The sequence below is a fragment of the Malus domestica genome, chromosome 07, assembly GCF_042453785.1.
Source record: "Malus domestica chromosome 07, GDT2T_hap1".
Classification (NCBI taxonomy): Eukaryota; Viridiplantae; Streptophyta; class Magnoliopsida; order Rosales; family Rosaceae; genus Malus; species Malus domestica.
The window spans coordinates 10,433,862-10,448,074 of NC_091667.1; the positions used below are offsets into that span (position 1 = coordinate 10,433,862).

Below are 14,213 nucleotides of genomic sequence, written 5' to 3' on the forward strand. Positions count from 1 at the left end.
GGCTATGTTGTACAATTGTAACCATGTTAATTTCTCAATACAATGTAGTAGACCTATCTGATAATATTTTATTTGTAAGATCCCACATCGACCAACGAAGATGGGGTGATGTGCCTTATATGTACATGCCCACCTCCATATAGCACAAGGCTTTTTGGGAATTCACTGGCTTCGAGTTCCATTGGAACTTCGAAGTTAAGCGAGTTCGGGTGAGAGCAATCCTAGGATGGGTGACCTACTGGAAAGTTCTAGTGAGTTCCTAGAAACAAAACCGTGAGGGCGTGGCCGGGGCCCAAAGCGGACATTATCATGCTACGGCGGAGCCGAGCTTGGGATGTGACAGAATGATATCAAAGCCACTCTGCCGTTCGGTGAGAGTGTGCCGACAAGGACGTCAGGCCTCTAAGGGGGGTGGATTGTAAGATCCCACATCGACCAACGGGGAGGGGGTGATGTGCCTTATATGTACATGCCTACCTCTATATAGCACGAGGCATTTTGGGAACTCACTAGCTTCGGATTCCATCAGAACTCTGAAGTTAAGGGAATTCGGGCGAGAGCAATCCTAGAATAGGTGATCCACTGAGAAGTTCTCATGAGTTCCCAGAAACAAAACCGTGAGGGCATGGCCAGGGTCCAAAGCGGACAATATCATGCTACGGCGGAGCCGAGCCCGAGATGTGACATTATTATCTACATTTTTTCAAAGAAATGTCAACAAAATAAATTTACATAAATGTTATTCACAATTTAGAAAAGACATAATGCACTCATTTTGTACAATTTAATTTATTAGAATGAAAAAATGCGTATATGATAACTTTTTTTTACGTGAATAATAACTCCTTAAATACAATGTACAAAGGCTAGTCTTTTGTCACTAACCTTTCTCTATATAAACCCTACTCGATATGGTATTGTAGATGTGAAATTTTATAACTTTTGCGTGCTTTCTTATCTCATTTTTACGGTAAGATTAGGGTTTACAACTTTCGTCTTATTACTTATTTCACATTTACAGAGGGAACGCTGTAACGGTCCTTCCCCTTCTCGCTCATGGGGGAACTCCATCATCTTAGATCTGAAAATTTTAGCTAATTTGGAGATACGAGAACCTCCCAATTAGGCTAGCTAGTTTTGTGAAGTCATTTATGCATTGTGAAATTTAACGGAGAGAAAAGAGAAACAAGAGTCACACCAAAGGATTTCAACAGGTAAATTTTTTTATTTTTTTTCTGAAATATGTAACAGCTAACCATAAATCAATCTCACCAATTGCTTCCATTACAAAATAAAGAGACAAGCAAAACTCAAATTGAAAAAAACAAAATTGTAGTAGGTGTTAATTTTAATTCTTGAAGGGAAGAAAAATTGATATACATTTTACAATATTTTGTGAAATAACTCTTCTGTATTTTTATTTTTTGTTTGTGTGATGAATGGATATCAATTTGAATCATTTTGTTTTGATTGATGTATTTGGGTGCTATACATTTGCATTCTTATACGAATTTCTTTTAGGAAAATTAGTGATTATTCAAAGATGGATTTTTTTTAAATGTTTGCACTTTCATGTTATTTGTTATTGTTAAAAATTTAAATTGTTTACTATATTCTTTAATCTGAATTTAGATACAGATTTGTTATTAAGCTTCGTGAATTTAGAGACAGAGTCTTAATTTAGATAAAATAAAGATTAACCAAAGCTTTTTTATTTTTTTATATTGGAGATTATATCTTTTTAACCACTTTACCTAAACCTTAGTTAACATTTTGTGTCAATAAATCAAGAAAATCTTGTATATCGTCAACCACTGCTCACAAATCTCTCTTCATAAATAAGTGAATGATTAAATGTGAGAAATAACTAGACAATTTTAGTGATATTTCTCACATGTAAGTGCAAAGTCTTAAATTTGAACCCGTGATGATGAGTTCGACAATAATTTTTCGACCCATAGTGTTAGACTATTAATATATCATTATTAAAAAATTGTAAGAAATGAGTTGCACAATGATTTTTGTTTTTACAATTACTCATTGTTAAGAATTGTAAACTGGGTAGTGATATTTCTATTCATTTTGTAAGTGTAAAGTTTTAGATTCTACTCAGGTTCGATACCAATTATGATAATTGACCATCGTGTGTCTTAAAACCAAATCATGCTCTGTTTAATGTAAAGTATCATTGTACTAAATAAAACGTTGTAAGGCTAATAACTTTTTCTTTTGCATTTATTTGTTTATGATAATCGATATTGTTAGTGGGTTAGATTGTTGGTCGAAAAGAATTATTGAAAAAAGTTTTTTATTTAATGATTTTCAGGCACACAGAACAAAAAAAAGTTAATTTATCGCACTAACCAAAACAGTCAAAGTCACTCAAATTGAGAGACCAACTGGCAACTACATATGCAACCAGGGTGGCAGTTTCATCATGCAGAGAGCTCGTAGTGAAACTCACCAAATAATCCCCTGCTTGTCGCACCGCGTGCAACCTCACACCCAACCAATCACACATCATTCTCTATCCCAAAACACCCTTTTAAAATTCACACAATTCCACGCTTGCCCCTTCAGCTTCTTAAATATTGTTGCACAAAATTTACAAAACCATAAAAAAGTCAAATTATTTTATTTATTTTATTTTATAATTTATTTTTTCTGAGTGTTTGTGTGTTGAGGGCTTCCAGTCTCAGCCGAGAACGCGAGAGAGAGAGAGAGAGAGAGAGAGAGAGAGAGAGATCTGATGCATCAAAATTCCTTGACAATCTTAAGATTGAGAGATTAGGGTTTTGAATTGCAGTTGTGGAATTTGAATTAGGGTTGGAGACTTTGGGGATTAACCGATTAAGAGAGCAGAAAAGTAAAATAAACTGTTTTTTTCTTTTTGGGAAAATTTCTAGGGCTTTTTCCAGCTAGGGTTTGTGCTGGAATTTTTAGGGTTTGATGGTGTGCCTGCCTAGCTGTTGTATAAAAGGGATTGATTGAATTGGGGCCGTTTTTCTTTTGTGGGGGTGTGTCTGGTGTAATGTGAGTGGAAGTGTTTGCGGGTTCTAGGGTTTCCAATGGGGAGCACAGGTGAGTCTGATCGAAAACGGCGTCACTTTAACTCCTTATCACCCATGGCTGCTACTGCTAAGAAGCAGCCCATTTTGCCCATTTCCGAGGACAAAAAGGTGTGGTCTTTTGTGCTTGTATTTGCTCATATGTTTTGTTCTTAGTTTGAATTGGAGGTTTCGTATTCGGATTATTAGTATTTGTTGTTTTGTTGATTGAGTTTGCCCGATGATTCGAACAAAATTCGTGCTCTTATCGTTGTTGAAGGATTTATAGTACACCATTGAACTTATCAATCGATCTTAGTTTGAGGAAATTTTACTACTTTATCCAATTGAATTATTTTAGTATACGGATAGGTTGGCACTTTACCGCTTAATCTTTGCAGTTTTCAGTCTCTGGTTTTTGCCCCAGCTATTTGTGGTGATTTTATTCATTTCAGTTGTACCTAGAGTTTACGCAGCTAGGTATGGAAACTGTAGACAACGAGTCACGGTTGCTCTTATTGGCACAATCTCAGGGATGAAACCCACTTACGTTAAGAATAGATCAATTGGGCTAGTGTCAAACAGAATAGCAAGACTCTCTGTGAAAGACAAGTTTGACTAGTCCCATTTGAGGATTTTTTTCCCTTTCGTTTCTTCTCTGTATTGTATGAATCCTTATAAAGATTTTCTTGGTTTTTACTGATATCTGAATTGGGTGCATCTTTATTTTGTTAAGGGTATGATTAGTTGATTTTAATGGTTAATGAAATGTGTGTTGACTCAAACACTATTTCGATTATTAAATAGGTTGGCTTGATATAAACGGATTAGGGTAGAGTATATGACTCAATACAAATATGATAACATTTCCTCCTTTAAAGATGATGTGTGCACTCCAGATGTTCTAACTTTTGTTTTCTTTGTGAATTGTCATTTCTAAGGTAAAGTGGTTGGGCTATGATATATGATAGGGTGGGAGATAGAAGAAAATAAGTGAGAAGTTATATAGCCCTGATTTGAATGCTTGATGAATAAATGAAGAGAACAATCTAAATTTCAAACATTTCTTTGAAATTACAATGAAACATGAATGTCAAATTCGCTTCAAATCTATCCTCTTTTGGGGAAGAGTTAACAAATGGACCAAATGCTCTTGTCAATCAGCTATTCAAGTGATGTAAGATTTATGCATATCTTTCTTTCACTTCCCTCTTGAAAGCTGATAGACATTTTTACTGGCGTACATACGATCAGCTAGCTGAAATACATAAATACATGTAATCTTCTTGTTTTTTGAACTTATATTGTATATTTTGACTTGTAGCTTAACATTACTGTCATGCAAGTTCAAAATCAAAATCTATCACGGAAGTTAGAGACTCAGAAGATGGAGCACTCTATTCTTGAGAATAAATTTTCTCAAATGAAGGACAAGCAAAAGGCATATGATTCCATATTAACGGTGGTCAATAAGTCTTGGGAAGAGGTAGGACACTCTGTGGTGTGATTGTTCTCTATTTCCTTCTTATCTGTTATGATTCTGTCGTCTTTGGTGTTATGGTTATGGTACTCTATATTGATTGTGGGAAATTGACAATATGTTTTTGACAATAGATGGTTAATGACTTGGAATCTTGTTCCATCCGTACAAGAGAATCGAACAGTCAGAAAGATGCTAAAGACATTTCCATCATGGAAGGTGAGGATCAAACTTGCGTTCAATGTAGTCATGATGAAAAAGCTTAGTTAATTCTGGTTTTAGCTTTCTGAAGTTTGTGTGTGTATATTGTATATTAAACTTGGCAGTTGGTGTAAAAGTCCTGAGTTGGTTAACTAATGGTTTTTTTTTATTATGATTGTTGCATATCGGAATGGAAACTTCGTTTTTAATTAATTATGATTGAGGGGTTGAATACTGAATACTGTTATTCTTTTCATCAGAAATTACGAACATGTTCTTCATCCTGCCATCCAATTTTACTGTAAAATAGTTTTAAGGGGTGGTCCATCTATGGGCATCTTTAATATTTCTGTACAAGCCTTTAAGCATCAACTGAAAGCCACAAGTTGATATGATTTTTGTACGCTGTCATCTCTATTTAATTTTTGAAGTACTAGGTGGTTTTGCTAGCTCTTCTGCTCGTAGAAGTACCATGCTCCAACTCTTTGAGTTTCAAGTTATTTACCATTGTATTCTTCTTTTCATCTCTATGTTTGAATTAGATGAATACCCCCTAAGCTTGAGAATCTTTATGGTGATTTGAAATCATACTTTTTCAACTTATAATCAGTACTATGATTGTTCAAATATACTTGCTGTTAAGTCTGCCTTGTATTGTTTTGTCAGATGGCGCTCCATCTGCATTGCAGGATGCTTTTCTTAACCGTCTTGCACAAGCAGATGCAACTGAAAGTTCATGTACATATAAAAGTTCTAATCAGATGGAAGAAGATAAAGGTGCTCCCTGTGAAAAGACTAAGAATATTGTATGTAATGTTGTAGCTGCAATTGACAACCAGTGGCGTGTGAAGGATGCATTGTATGATGCACTTGTGAAAGAGCTTCCAGAAGATGGTGAGAGTTTAGATTAGATGTCTTTCAAATGTCATGTGTTATGATCTAGTTCCTTTGAAACTTACTCCTCATATATTCTGTATACTGCTCCTTTTGATAGGCACAAGTAGGCAGAAGACATCAACTGACTTTAAAAATGAAGTTAAGAACTTGAGATTGGCCTTTATGGATATGTTTTTGAAGCACAGAACATTGGCAAGGGAACTGCAGAGCCACCGTGACTTGGATGCAAAGAATAAAGCTGAGCTTAAACGTTTGAAAGGTAAAATTTTACACCTATTGTGTTATACAGCTTTTTACCAACCTGTGAGATAATTTGCCAGATACTTTCTTAACATTTCTCCTTGTTTGCTCTATCTTTCTTTATATATATATATATATATATATACACACACGTTTATTTTTTGTATCTTTTTTGGGGTTGAGAAGGGCAGAGCGGGTCGGTGTGGAGAGGGTTGTTGGGGGTGGGGGGTGGGGGAGATTTCGCATTGATTATTAATGTTGTCCTTCGTGGGTAGTCTGTCTCTCCAGGATGTAAGAGTCTAATAATCCACCTTGGTTGGTATCTTCTCCTCCCCACAATGAGAGTGTTTGTTGAGAATATCGTGTTTAAGAATGGGAAACATAGAACAATCTCCGGAAATCGAAAAACAAGTAACCAAGATAAATAACACCAAGAATTTACGTAGTTCGGCAGTATGTGCCTACGTCCACAGGACAGCAACAACAATCTTTCACTTTATCAATAATGAGTACAACCAATAATCTTGCCAAATCTCTAAAACTGGGACTTGACGAAATACCTGAAAGAACAAGAACAAGAAATACACTATTTCTTTTCTCTCGCACACACTTTACAATATTCTCTCACTCTAATCCCTTGAGTGGTATACAATTTATTGTTTTGCTCCTTTACATTCAAAACTAGTACAATAGCCCCTTTATATAGACATAATAAAGGTCTTCTTCAATAAGGATTATTAATCCTAATTGGAATCTAGCTATAAATCCTACTCCAATTGAGAAACTAACTCCAATTGGGAAAACAATTTAATCCTCTAAGACTATAATTCCTTATAGACTTAGGACAACTTATCATGGGCTGGAAAAACCTAACAGTTTCTCTCTCTATGAGCGTTCTAGTTTGTTATTTTCTTAAGGTGCAGAATTCTCCATCTTTCTTGCACTTATTTCTTTTCATTTTTTATTAATGCACTGCTGTTTCCCACAAACAAAATGTTGCTTAATCACCGGCCCAAAGTAGAAAGGAAGAATCTTTGGATGGTGGCAGCTTTTCATGGTTTGATAGGTCATTGAATGTTCTGAAAGTTGGTTATGTTTTCGTTGTGTTTTGAAGGGGAGTTAAAAATTGTAGTTGGTGAATTAGAAGACAGTGATCGTCAACTAAAACAGAAAGTTACTACCGCAAAAGGCACAGTTTCCCCAGTTCTAAATGTTGGGAACAAGCATGTTGATAGGGTAAGAGATAAGCAAAAAGATCTGCAAGATATGGAGTCTACTCTCAAGGATCTAATGGTATTGTGATGAATTTTCTCTTCTTGAATTTTTTGACTGATTTCTGAAAACTTATACTGGATGGGGTAAGCTTATCAATTGATTTAAGCTCTGCAGGACCAAGCTTCATCTCGACTAATGGACATCAAAGGCCTTCATGAAGAAAGGCTAAAAATATTACAGCAGTTATCTAGTTTGCAGGTTATTTTACTGTGCTACTATCGTCGTTTTCTATGTCAATGCAAGTCCAACTTTACTTTTACTTTCTTGCACTTTTTTTAGTTCATATTCAGCCGTTTTACTAAAATTGGGATATTTTATTGACAGAACATGCTTAAGAATGTGATATGTATTTCTTCTTCCCAAGCCTTTCTCTTGGTGAGAGATCAAATAGAAAAATCAAAGTCAGAAGTTTTTGAGTGCCAGGCCTTATTTGAGAAACTACAGGTTGTAACTGGTTGGTAGTTTCAGTTATGCCTTTAACTGTAATTTTTTTGAAAGTTTAGTGTTGTAATGCTGATTTTTTCTTTTGCCATGGAGTAGGCTGAGAAGGATAATCTTGTGTGGAGGGAGAGGGAGCTTAATGTCAAGAGTGACATTGCTGATGTCTTTCGAAGATCTTCTGCAGTTGTTGAATCTAGAATTTCTGATCTGGGTACAGAAATACAGAAACAGATTGAGGAAAGAAAAATGATTGAAGCCAAGCTGGAAGAGGCATCAAGAGAACCAGGTTAGAGGATATCTGATGCTTTTCTTTTTAACTGTGGAATTCTTGCATTTGTTCACAGTATACATGCTGAAATTATGTTCTCTATTTCAGGAAGAAAAGAAATCATTAAAGAATTTAAAGCTTTGGTTTCATCATTTCCTGAGAAAATGGGCACCATGCAAGATCAATTACGTAAATACAAAGAGGCTGCTTCTGATTTTCATTCTTTGAAGGCTGATGTGCAGTCTCTATCCAGCATCCTTGATAGGAAGGTGGGTATTTCTATTATGCAGTGAAAGTCTTGGTTGCATTGAAATAGGTTAACCTTTGCCTTTATAAACAGGTGAAAGAGTGTGAGACTTTATCTGCCAGATCCAAAGATCAAGATGCTGAGATACAAAAGTTGAATGTTGTGGTATGTGTTTCTTGATCTTGTGACTGAATTTATGTTAAAGGCTATCATGAGGTGGAAGACTTGAATTTGTCAGCTTGTCTTATTTGACCTAGGATTTTTGTCAAGTTTCTTCGTGTACAAGGAGCACTTTTATGTAGCCTTTATTATTGGGATAAAATTAAAAGAGTCATCTCTAAGCAATTGTGTTGGACTATCTCTATTTTCTTTTTGAATGCATGAATATTATTTTATGTTTTGACTGTTATGTTTAGTGGAAGTGATTGCATTTCCATTTGATATGTTGGATATGCTAAAAGCTTCACTAGTATTAGTTTAATATATCTAGATTGGTCTGCTATTCCGAATAATTTTTTTTGTTTGGATTGGTGGACTTTCTTTGTTTTTAATTGGAGTGCCCACAGCAGACTTCTTGTCTGTCTTGTTTTGTAGTTTTCTTGTTTAAAATTAATAAAAGTCCTGATTATAGAAATACGTACCTTCCACTTGTATTGAGACTTTGAGAGCAAGTAGTTTTGAAAGTTGAAGTGAATCAATTGGCGTCAATCCTCATCAGATTTGTTGGTTCTTTTATGCTACTTCTATTAGAAAGATGGAGATTGGTTCTTCAATATATGAATGGCGGCACATGTTTGGAAAACCCAACTTGTAATCCCAAAGAGAAAAGTTTAGCAACTAGGAAAGGCAGCATATTCAGTGGCCATTCTTTGAGTGAAAGGGTAGCAACTATAAGGAACTATTTAGATTGAAAGTTATCCTAGAAAAGTGATGTATATATGTATACGCGTTTGGGAAAAAAAAAATATGTATATACTGGATTTTAATTTCCTGCTCCCCATTGAGTAGGAAATCCATGCTCACAGAGCGTGAGGATCAAAATCTGAAGACTAATAGTTGAGACTACGGTTTTATATTGAATGGCCTATGGAAGATGATGAGAACACATAATATAGCTGTCTGGTTCGCTTGTTGAGTTCCTAATGTGTGGTTTTAAATGAAATAAAAGTAAGAGTGGAGGTGCTTAGCATTTATTATAGTACAGGGATATGATCCTTCCGTTCTGAACATTTTATAAACTTTGTTTCCTTTGCACGCATGCATATGTACATTTTAGATAGCCACACCCATTGAGTTGCATCTGTTCATATAGTATTAGATATCAGTGGCTCTCAGATTATAAATTTGCTTTGTACTTTTTTGCCCTCATGTGATTTGTTTTGCTTCATCAAGTTTTCATTTCTCTCATTTATTTGGTGTAGGTCCAAGATTTAAAGGAAAGCGAGTCAGAGTTAAATCTGATTTTGGAAATGTATAGACGTGAATTGACTGATTCAAGGTAAAGTGCCTGTACTAGTTTTTGGTTATTTAGTTATTCACTACTTCCATTTTACATATTGTGCAAAGAATGACACTTGAACCATCTACTCAAGACTTTTTGAAATGTGCTTTGTATTTTCTGAAATAAAATCGTTTCTGTTTTATTAACTAAATCAATGCAAATTTTGTGAAGGGTGCATCTGGGTTTCCATAACTGATTCAAGTGAATTTTTGAGATCTCATGTTCTAGTTTACTTGCATAGTGGCTTTTGTTCAACAGTGTTATAACACAACTGTAATAAATGAGTTCCATAAAATTAATGTGATTATACAATAACAGCTGATTTTCTTGTCATGTGTTGGTTTTGTTGTGCAAATGTAACATGTGTTTGATGTGTGGATTTTTTCTATTTGCAGGGATGTATTGGAAGCTAGAGATTCAGAATGCAAGGCATGGGCTCATGTTGAAAGTTTGAAGTCCTCTCTTGACGAACGCAACTTGGAATTACGGGTTAAGAGAGCAAATGAAGCTGAGGCTATTTCTCAACAAAGGCTAGCTGCTGCTGAAGCTGAGATTGCTGACTTGAGACAGAAATTTGAAGCTTCCAAAAGGTTACACTTTTTCTGACTAGTTTTTTAATTGTATGATAGGAAACAGATAGTATGAAATGAGTAGAGACACATTGAATCAGTGTTCTACCTAAAAGATGTATCAAATAATACAAATGCAGTGGAAAAAACATAACACCCGCTAATCAAGAGACAGTCTTAAACTGCAACACATGCAGGCCAAAGAACATCAAAGAAATCTAAGAAATTGTTCACATTCAACAAGCAAGGGCACTCTTTAGAGTCATTAGAAACCGAGACCCAAAACAATTTTTTCATTGTCCAAATTTATCCTTAAAATCCTGGTATTTCTTTCTAGACAAACCATCCGGAACATTACCATTACACCAGAGTACCATAAAACTCTTTACTTTTTTCCTCTCCATTAAAAGAACAATAGTTCTCTTCTTTATGAATAGCTGTGGACATGCTTGATTAATTACCCAACTTCAAGCAATGGAGCAATGGGCTAATTACCCAACTTCAAACAAAAAATGGGTAGTGCTATCCATACACCCATTTTTACTTCTCACACACCCCTCTCAATTTTCGGCCGTCGGATTAAATGAATTGAGGAAGATCCATGGCCAAAAATTAACAAGGGTGTATGGGAGGTAAAAATGGGTGTGTGAATAGCACTATCCAAAAAATTTGCTGAATGTCGTGTTTTGGTTCGAGAGAAATGCTAGGATTAGTAGGATGTTTAAAGGGTTTTTAAGAAACTAAGAAAACATAAGCCTTGGGTCTTCTGGTTGGGTTTTAACAGGTTGCATGGGTGAAGCATTCCACTCTTTCCCTTCATTTTCTCAGATTTGGACTAACAAAATACGATTGAGCTCTCGTTCTTCCTCTTAGTTACTTTTTATTGAATCCCCCTAATTTATTTATTTATTACTTATGGAATCTCAATGAGCTAAAAGCCTAAAATAAGGAGTTCGTATGTATATGGTTCACTTTGAACCGTCATACTTATTTGAAGCATTGGAATAATTGTCCATAGTTCAATTCATCCTTCATCTCAAAAAATGATTGATTGTGGCAGCTCACTCATGGGATTGACAACTTTATGCACACTTGTGTGACTTTCCTACTTTATATGGGCTTAAAACGAGATCAAAACACAATGGAATTATAGATTACATTTAGTTTGTAATGGTAACTAGTACACTGTTGTTTGGCTGTTCCTAGTTCTCCATTCGACATGATTATTGCGTAGAGGAAATTTGATTTTTCCTTCTCTTGGCATTTCAGGGATATTTTGAGACTTTCTGATGTTCTGAAATCCAAAAATGAAGAAAACGAGGCATACTTATCTGAAATTGAGGTTAGTGCTCTTCAGCATATGCGGATGAGAGTTTTCCCTTGTCATCGGATAGTTCTGACATTTTATTTTGATTTTTCTTAAGACAATTGGACAGGCATATGATGATATGCAAACTCAAAACCAACATCTACTGCAGCAAATTACTGAGAGAGATGACTATAACATTAAGGTGATTGACTTGCCATTTTCTTTTGTCTGAAGGTTAAATTTTATATGCTGTAATACCGAAGGGGAACAAAAAAACTCACAGGCATCAGTCCACATGGCATGCTAAAGTGTTGAATGATTATAAACATGTTCTAATATTAGGTTTTAATTTGTGGCTCTTTTTGCAGCTTGTTTTAGAGGGGGTAAGGGCAAGACAACAGCAGAATGCTGTACTCATGGACAATAGGAAAATGGAGAGGGAGATTCAACAAGGCCATCATTCTCTTAATTTCTATAACATGAAAGCCGCTCGAATCGAAGATCAGGTACTTTTGAATCTTCTGTAAAACGTTAAATTTGATTCATATGGAGTTAAGTTAAACTGATTGTTCGATTCTTTCTTTACAGTTGAAAATATGCAAGGATCATGTTCAGAAAGTAGCAGAAGATAAGTTGCAAAAACAAATTACGTGGGAAAATACTCAAAAGAGATTGTTAGAAGTTCGAAGGCAATCTCAGCAGTTACGGGAGGCTTTAGCCGCATCACAATCTAAAGTTGGAGAAAGTCGAAAGGGTCTGTCAGAGCTGCAGTTGGAACTAGAGAAGGAACGGTATAGTAGATGTTCTGCACCCCCTCCTGCAAATCATTTTATAGTGGTGGTGTCAACTCATACTTTGTTATTCAATAGGTTTGAAAAGAGAAGAAAAGAGGAGGAACTGGAAGTTTTAAAAAGAAAGGCTTCACGGCTTCGAGCAGAGACGGAGGCTTCATCAATTGTTGAAAAGCTTCAACAGGAACTTGGAGAATACAAGGAGATACTGAAATGTGATGTCTGCCTTGACAGGACAAAACAGGTATTAGCTGAAATAACTTCTATTTATACTTTATTTAGTTTATTTCCAGTTCAGCAATTCTTAGATTTTAGATGGTTAAAAATCTAAAATATCAACTTTTGGAGCCGAAAATGTCCAAATATCAGATGCTATGCAAGTTAATATGTGGAGCAACTAGGAAAATGTGAACATCAGTCTGACTTTACATTGAAATTTAATAATGACATACGTTAGGACATTATTTTTCAAATTTAGGTAGAAAGTAAAGAATAAGGGCATCAAATGATATATGAAGCATCACAAATATGGATTTAATTTTAAGCGAAGGCAACTTGTATGTGAAATGGAATGCATTATTTTCAAGAGAAATGCTAATAACCTTCTCACTTACCTTCTCCTCTCAACCTTCTCAATTCTACTCATGCCATGTGTAATAAACTGACACCGAAAACTAAAATTGTAATTATATTTAAATCCCAATATTTTTCTTCCTTTCTTAATGTAATTAAGGTTCTACTTTTTACGTAATTAAAGTTTTAGTTTTGCGTGCTAATGGAATACACGTGGCATGAGTAAAAGTGAGAAGGTTGAAATAAGAAGGTTGCTAGCTTTCCCCAATTAACAATTGTGGTTTTAAAGTCTTTTTGCTATTTATTTATTTCCTCTTCCACCATCCTTATCTTTTCGGAATTGAAATGTTAAAGTTCAGATGCCAGTGGCCAGTCAGTCATAGGAAAATTTATGTTACTATAATCATCATCGTTATTTTGGTGCCTCCGGTACAGCACTTAGTTTCTTTTCTTTATCTGAATGCCCAGGTTGTCATTACAAAATGCTATCACTTGTTCTGCAACCCTTGTGTGAAAAAAGTACTTGAAACTCGACAGAGGAAGTGCCCGAGGTGTTCTGTGAGCTTTGGACCTAATGATGTAAAACCTGTATACATCTAAAAGGAGACGGATGAAACTTTCTTGAGATCAGCATCATGCATGTGAGGCAAGTGCAAACGATCCGAGACTTGAATTATGGGCTATTGCAGCTTCAAATGTAATTGTTATCGTAGTGAAAATTAGAAAAGCTTTGTTTAGAAAAGTAGCTCTCCCTTCCCCTCATGGATCGGTACAAATAACCTTAGTTTTGCTGGTTCTGCTTCTAGGATGTTAGTATAACTGAGTTTTTCAGTGCAGCATAAAACTCTTTTTGGTTTTGCCCTTTTTAACTGGTTGGAGCCCTGGAATCTCACCTTATCGTCGGATTTATCAGATCTTGTCATACCGATTGTATTCCCAGAGGCGGTTTTGCCCGCGTGATCATAAAAGAATAAGATATTGTGTTGGGGACTGGCAGTCGGTGTTTATTTGTACCCGAGGGCTTTTGTTTCTGCGGAAAACAGATGAAGCTGTGTCCGAGCTATTGGCTGTACAGATTTTAGTTGATGTTTAGGGAGTTGTCTAAAGTAGCCTTGTTTTTGCTGTTTAATTTGTCATTTGGTAAGTGCAGTTGGTATGTAAATGTTGCTGAGATTGATTATTCATTTGGTTATAAATGCAAAGACGGTCTCGGTTTTGTTCATTTATTAGCTGTAAACTTCCTTTTTGTTCACCATTTGTTCTTTGTACGTTCGGTTTAAGCCTTCAGAGTTGTGAGCCTGTCAGCCTTCTTGCTTGCTTGGTTACAAGGAAAAATGACAGGGTGCGGAAGGGACAGGTGAGGCGCGAGAGGAA

The 14,213-nt window shown here is 35.6% G+C and overlaps 1 protein-coding gene across 2 annotated transcripts; it reads left to right on the top strand.

The window, feature by feature from the left end:
* The first annotated feature begins 2,399 nt into the window (after positions 1–2,399).
* On the top strand, positions 2,400–14,061 carry LOC103438971 (E3 ubiquitin-protein ligase BRE1-like 1). 2 transcript variants are annotated; one of them, XM_008377517.4, is made up of 20 exons: positions 2,400–3,179; positions 4,372–4,533; positions 4,662–4,746; positions 5,395–5,622; positions 5,723–5,884; positions 6,980–7,158; positions 7,255–7,338; positions 7,465–7,584; positions 7,681–7,867; positions 7,958–8,118; positions 8,190–8,261; positions 9,518–9,594; positions 9,993–10,187; positions 11,436–11,508; positions 11,591–11,677; positions 11,844–11,981; positions 12,064–12,266; positions 12,345–12,510; positions 13,308–13,485; positions 13,753–14,061. In XM_008377517.4, exons 1-19 carry the CDS (start codon positions 3,069–3,071, stop codon positions 13,437–13,439), a joined length of 2,622 nt encoding a protein of 873 aa, XP_008375739.1. In that variant the 5' UTR covers positions 2,400–3,068; the 3' UTR covers positions 13,440–13,485; positions 13,753–14,061. The 2 variants fall into 2 exon arrangements, with proteins under 2 accessions (XP_008375739.1, XP_008375738.1); XM_008377516.4 differs by having other exon boundaries at positions 13,308–14,061.
* The last annotated feature ends 152 nt before the right edge of the window (positions 14,062–14,213 follow it).

Excerpts from the sequence above, each read along its gene's own strand:
- LOC103438971 (XM_008377516.4), top strand. The coding sequence starts at position 3,069 with ATGGGGAGCACAGGTGAGTCTGATCGAAAACGGCGTCACTTTAACTCC. Across the intron at positions 4,534-4,661 it reads TCAATAAGTCTTGGGAAGAG|ATGGTTAATGACTTGGAATC; the intron begins GTAGGACACTCT and ends TTTTGACAATAG. Across the intron at positions 12,511-13,307 it reads GCCTTGACAGGACAAAACAG|GTTGTCATTACAAAATGCTA; the intron begins GTATTAGCTGAA and ends CTGAATGCCCAG.